At 36.8% G+C, this 6,548-nt stretch overlaps 1 protein-coding gene across 1 annotated transcript in view; it reads left to right on the forward strand.

Moving 5' to 3' along the window:
• Positions 1-6,524, forward strand: part of LOC109276536 (complement factor H) — a 111,195-nt gene extending 104,671 nt beyond the window's left edge. The window contains exons 21-25 of the mRNA XM_053908993.1: positions 23-196; positions 897-1,073; positions 1,780-1,953; positions 5,481-5,663; positions 6,128-6,524. Of these exons, the coding sequence (XP_053764968.1) occupies positions 23-196; positions 897-1,073; positions 1,780-1,953; positions 5,481-5,663; positions 6,128-6,348 (929 nt within the window). The 3' untranslated portion in view covers positions 6,349-6,524. The remainder of the gene's footprint in view (positions 1-22; positions 197-896; positions 1,074-1,779; positions 1,954-5,480; positions 5,664-6,127) is intronic.
• Positions 6,525-6,548: the final 24 nt, after the last annotated feature.

Here is a 6,548-nt window from a genome sequence, read left to right on the forward strand (position 1 = left end):
CTTTGTCTCTTTCTTTTTTTAGGACTTTCTTGTGAGCCACCACCCTTGATTCCACATGGTATTCTATCTCACGTGTCAGACAGTTACCAATATGGGGAAGAAGTAACGTACAAATGCACCAAAGGTTTTGAGATTAATGGACCTGCATTCATAAGATGTATAGGAGGAAAATGGTCCCATCCACCAGAGTGCAAAAGTATAGTGTATTTAATTTTCCTCTGCGATTGATAAATATTCTTAATTCAGAGCATAAATGATACAAATATGAAACTAGGCAGTAATTCCAGAATTCAACAGGGTATCTCTGGGAAGCTGTGGATTCTAGTAGAGAATTAATAGCCGTAGTAATAATAAAAGTGTGACAGCATGAGCCAAATTCTTTCACTTTCATGTCACCGTGTGTGCACATTAGACCTCCTGTGATACGCATCCTCAGACTTCTCATCTCTGTTCCTGTGTCACAGCTGGTCCCTGCTCATCAATCCCATCATTATTCAATTTACTGTTAGTCTGTCAGTTATCTCCTTGTACGTATAGTTTTCTGAGATATTTGACATGAATAAGGGTAACAGATTTTGACAGAGGTGAAAATACAAATACATAAGGTAGATGGCTTGTATGGGCAAGAAAGAATTTGAATGTAAGACGTGTGATCAAGCATTACATGTATCCATATCTCTTCAGACTTACGTCATCATCCCCATGTTATACTTTGATAAACATAGGACTATTCAATATAACATAAGGAAGACTTCTAACATATTTTTTCAAGGTATAAGAAAAATTTTGCAAGGTATTCATTGGTTCGATGTGTACCTATTATTCTACATTATAGTTATTAGCCATTATGTATTTTAAAATATTTACTGAACAAGTACATATTCTTTTTCTTTCAGACACGGATTGTTTTAGCTTACCCGACTTCGGTAATGCCACACCCATAGGCCCGAAGAAGACGTTCTATAGGTCAGGAGAAAAAGTGACTTATAAATGTCCAAATAATTACCTTTTGGATGGACCAAATACTATCCAGTGTATTAACAGCCAATGGATAGGAAAGCCAATATGCAGAGGTACTTCAATGAAATTTTGAAACCTATTTGTCAAAATGTCTTCACTAATATAATATGCAATTCCTTCTAACAGCACTTATGAAATGGACATGGATTATTCTTGGAGGCCAGGTCGAAGAAGTTTATGTTTTAACATAAAGGGATAGAATTGTGTACTCAGTGGTCAATCTGAAAGCCCAGTGGTTCTCAAACTGTGGTCTCTGGAAGAACAGAATCAGCATCTTCTGGGAAATGGTTAGAAACGCAAATGTGAATTCACAGGCTTGCTCAGACCTGTGGTGGCAAAAACTCTGGGGCTGCAACCCTGAAAGTGTCTTAACAATTCCCAAGGGATTCAGTGTATACTCCAGTCTAGGAACCATCCCTATAGCCTGTTACATTTACGTCCACCTGAATCTCACTGGTGAATTATACATTATGCATTGAAATGTCCTTAAGCGTTTGCAAGAAAGAATCATTGAAGGCTGTTTTTGTCAATTATACATTTATTTTTCTGTTATTTTGCCAAGTCTTATAAAAGAAAAGATATTGCTTTATCTCCTTTTCTTCAATCTTATATGTAAATTTCTTAAAATTAGCAGCCTTTCATGACAGATTAACTGTTGATTTAAAATCCTCTTAGAGATCTATTTGGAATCCCATTCGCTGATTTGCGATTCAAAATGACCATTATGTTAGAGATGCGACTTTTTTTCTTTCTATTCAGATATTTCCTGTGGGAATCCACCCAGAGTGAAAAATGCTATTATACTGGATGAGATGTCTAAGTATCTGCCTGGTCAGAGGGCACGTTATGAGTGCATCATACCTTTTTACCTGGTTGGGGGCAGAGAAGTGACATGTTCAAATGGGAACTGGACACCACCACCTCAGTGCGTAGGTAAAGTGTTTTATTTCCCTTAAAATATTCTCTTTAACTATTAAGAGATAATTTCAGGGACTAAATATGTTAATATAAATATATAATGAAGTAGTTATTTTGGTTCATTTTTAATCTCTAATAAAGTGATGGTGCTTAAAATCCAGTTTTTTCTTTCAGTGGACTTTTTGTGGATGTATTTATTTTATGAAAGATTTGACCAGATTAGGACAGCTGGAATCATGGAAAATTCTCTCTGTGTTAAGCATTAAGACACTCGGTTATTTCCTGAGGAATAAGTGTATTAAAGATACATTGAGGACATTTGACAGCTCTATGAAATTCCACTTGGAGACATGGAATCCGCAGCTGGGGCGTGATCCCAGAATTTGATACAAATTTGGGCTTCTTCAGCGTGTGGATTATATTTAAAGGAAGGTTACTAGTTGAGCTCAACCCAGGAATTAGTGTATACTGAAGAAAAAGTCTGAGAACTCGATCATAGGACACTCCAGCATTTAGAGTTTACGAAAGAGGGAAGCCAACAAAGGCGATATTATAGCCACTTGTTTTCAAATCCACTTTCGCCTGGCATATATATTTTCCAGTCTTTTACTTTGATCCCACCTATGTTTTCACGTTTAAAGCGAGTTTCTTTAGACGCCAGACGGTCGGTTCTTGTTTACGTGCGCGCTCTGCCATTTCAGTCTTTTCACTGAAGTATTTAAACCACTTACACTTAAAGTAGTTTTTGATAGATTAGGGGCTGTGTCAGGCATTTTACTGTTTGTTTTGTGTTTCCTGTTTCTCACTTCCATTTCCTTTCTTCTCATCACTGTAGATTTTTGAAACATCTTAAAATAATATTATTTTGACACCTCTATATTGTTTGGGGGCATATCTCATTGTATAGTTTCATTAGTGGTTGCCCTAATATTAAGATGTACATAGATAGCTTATCACTCCTCCCGGAATTGACATTTTACCACTTCAAGTGAAATGTGGAAACCTTACTTCCATTTAGGTCCATTTATCCTCCCCACATTTTATTTTATTTTACTTTTTTTTTTTTTTTTTTTTAAGTATGCTGCACAGCCAGCGTGGAACCCATTGCGGGGCTTGAACTCACCACCCTGAGATCAAGACTTGAGCTGAGATCAAGAGTCAGGTGCTTAAGTGACTAAAACCCTCAGGCACCTCTTACCCTCCCGCATTTTAAACATAAATACCTTTTGGTGGGGGGGGGGGGGATAAATGTTAAGTGTTTCTTCTACATATGTTGAGCACTATAGGAAATGATACAATGTTGCCCAAACATCCAATATAACAAACTCCTTAGGAAAAAGAGTCTATTATATTTACCCTTATTTTTCTCAGTTGCCTTGTTCTTTCTTCCTGCATGAAGTCTCAGTCCTCCTTCTGTTATCTTTTCGGTGCTATTTGAAGAATTCCTTTAGCAATTCTTTAAAGGTAGATCTGCTGGAGATATTTTCCCCCTTTTCCATTGTCTCAGAACGTCTTTATTTCTCCCTTGTATCCTAAGGATGGCGTCACTGGATGTGGCATTCAGAGATGACAGTTTCTTTTCTTCTAGCACTTGAGAAACGTTGTCACTTCTCTCTGGATCCATGGACGCAGATGAGAACCCCACGGACACTTGAACCCTTTTTCCCTTAGAGGTTTGCCTAATTTCTGTGTAGCTGCTTTTGAGATTTTTCCTTTTCTTTAGTTTCCCTCAGTTTGATTATGATGTATCTTGGCTTGAATTTCTTTAGGATTATCCTGTTTGGCTTTTTCAGTATGAATGTTTATGCCTTGTGCCCAACATGGGAGATTTTCAGCCATTATTGTTTGAGGGTTTTTTCTTTGTTTGTTTGTTTGTTTGTTTGTTTTCATCTCTAACCCCTTTCTTTTCCCTTTCTGGTTGTCCAGTCTTTTGCTATACTCTTACTGGTCCCTGAAGCCCTGTCCACTTTTGTTTGTTTTCAAAGTGAGTAGTCTGTATTCTATATTCGAGTTTATTTATCCTTCTGTCATGTGTAATCCATGATAGAGCCCATCCAGTGAGGATTTTTAAAAATCCATTATTCTATTTTTCTGTGCTATAATTCCCATTGGATTTTGAAAAACCATCACTAAATAATTCCATTCTCTGTGTCATCTCAGTGTTGCCATGTGTTGATTATCTTTTCTCTTTTGAGGTTTTCCTGGTCTTTGGCATAATGAGTGATGTTTTTCTCTCTTTTTTTAAAGGTGTATTTATTTTAGGAAAGTGAGCACTCATTCCAGTGTGTGAGCAGGGGAGGGGCAGAGAGAGGGAGAGAGAATCCCAAGCAGGCTCCTCTCTGCCAGCACAGAGCCCAACACAGGGCTCAAACTCAGGAACCGTGAGATCGTGACCTGTGCGCAAATCAAGAGTTGGATGCTCAACCCACTGAGCCACCCAGGCACCCCTATAATGAATGATTTTCAGTTGTATTCTAGACATTTTGGATATTATGCTTTAAGGCTCCGGATTTTATTGACATCTCTTATTTATCAGGCCTCCAAAACTGCCAGAGTGCAAAGTCCAGACTTCCCACTTGGCCTCCACTGACACCATGGAAAGTGGAGAGGCGTCTTGTTCCCTGAGTGTGGATAGAAGTCTGGGCACCTGACTTGGCCTGTGTTGATCACTGTTGATCTCTGAGCAACACGTGGAGAGGAATGGTCATGGTTTCTTGATGATGTTTTTTTGGAGTTATTCGAATACTGTAAAAAAATACTTCTGTCTTGTTAGAATACTCCTTTCCTGGGCCTTTGGCTAAAGAGAGCAGGCAATTCTTGGAATTTTTTTTTTTTTTCCATGAACTTGATATTGTTTCTGGGTTCCAGTCTTCTTCAGTGCTCAGTCCAGGATCCATAGAAGAGACAATGAAAACCCAAATTCACTAACTACAGTGTAATTCCTTGAATCCCAAGGTCTCTGATGAGATCGATATCTACTCTGCAACTTCCATAATCCCTTTTATTGTTTTTTATGATACGTTCAGGGTTTTTAGTTTTACTTAGCAAAGGGATTAGCAGAAATGTTTCTACCTCACCTTGTCCAGAATAGGAGGCCAACAATTCCCTTTCACATTATACAAATTTGTAATTCTTTGACTTAATTAAAGCTGATGTTTCTTTTGTAATAACAATGAAAGTCAATACACAGTGACTTGAGATCCAATAGACACTACAATATGTTGTAACTAATGAGAAAATTTCTTTGTGTATATTAGCTCTCCATCTGTCTGGCATTTATTCACTAGGGAAAATGTTTTTTAATACCAGAATACTACAAAGCAGACAATTTGTTAATGCTTTGTGTGTGCTTTCATGTGGGATAAAAGGAAGTGCTTAAAAGTGTTCTTCTCAGTTTCAGTGATTAGAATTTCTCCAATGAATCATTTCTGTCAGCAGAAATCACCAGTCTTGATGTTGTATATTGTGCTATATTTTTATTTGCTTTACTTTACCCTGTTTTTCTTTGGATGTTCAATAAATCAAATAATATTCTTTTTTAGACCCTAAAGAAAAATGTGGGCCCCCTCCGGCTATTGACAATGGAGACATGACCACATTCCCAACATCAGAATATGCTCCAGGGTCATCTGTTGAGTACCAGTGCCAGTCCTTGTATGTGCTTGAGGGAAACAAGGTCATCACATGCAGATATGGACAGTGGTCAGAACCGCCAAAGTGCTTGGGTAAATATCTTAATATTCACCTGGATCCTGGGAAAATCACTATAATGAGAAAGGTGTTTTGCTTTATTAACAGAATATTCATGGATTAACCACAATCATTCTATCAAATGTTTGACTACCAAATATTAATATGTGAAGAAATAAAATTAGAAAAAAGGTCTTATTCAAGCAACCACAGCACCAAAATATTCTTTAATGAAAGCTCTTCCTATTGTTATTGACATGATGCATCTTTCATTATAACATTTAATTAGCACACCTTAAACACAGTACCTCATTTTTACATCGTTAATCATTTAAAATGATTTACATCTATGTGATGGATTGTCAATGAACTGGTTGGAAAAGGTTTTGAGAACAAAGCCCTGGACCAGTGCAGACAATTCTACTTTGAAAGTCTGAAATTCTGTGGAAAATATTTGTTTACTACTTAATGCTTATGTTCATTTTTTTTAAATCTTCAGATGTTTGTATAGTATCAGAAGAAACCATGAGAAAACATAACATACAATTAGGATGGTCTTCTAAGAAAAAGAGATATTTCCAAACAAGGGAAACTGTTCAATTTCAATGTAATTCTGGATATCGTAGACAGACATCACAACAAACATTCCGAGCAACCTGTTGGGACGGGAAACTGACCTATCCTGTTTGTGTACAAAATATGGTTAAGATGCAGTCCTAAAATTAAAACATGTACATTTATTCAAATTTTTCATGCTTATTTTGTCAGGTATTGTTAAACTCCTTTATATTCATATCAGAATCTGTGTTAAATATTTCATGGATGATGTAATTATAATCTGAGAAGTGAATAAATCACTTCTTAAAAGCACTTCATTAAAACTTGGCAAACCAAAATGCTTTGTGTCCTATTAAAAAAAT

Source organism: Panthera pardus, unplaced genomic scaffold (assembly GCF_024362965.1).
Source record: "Panthera pardus isolate Hobbes unplaced genomic scaffold, ASM2436296v1 HiC_scaffold_21, whole genome shotgun sequence".
Lineage (NCBI taxonomy): Eukaryota > Metazoa > Chordata > Mammalia > Carnivora > Felidae > Panthera > Panthera pardus.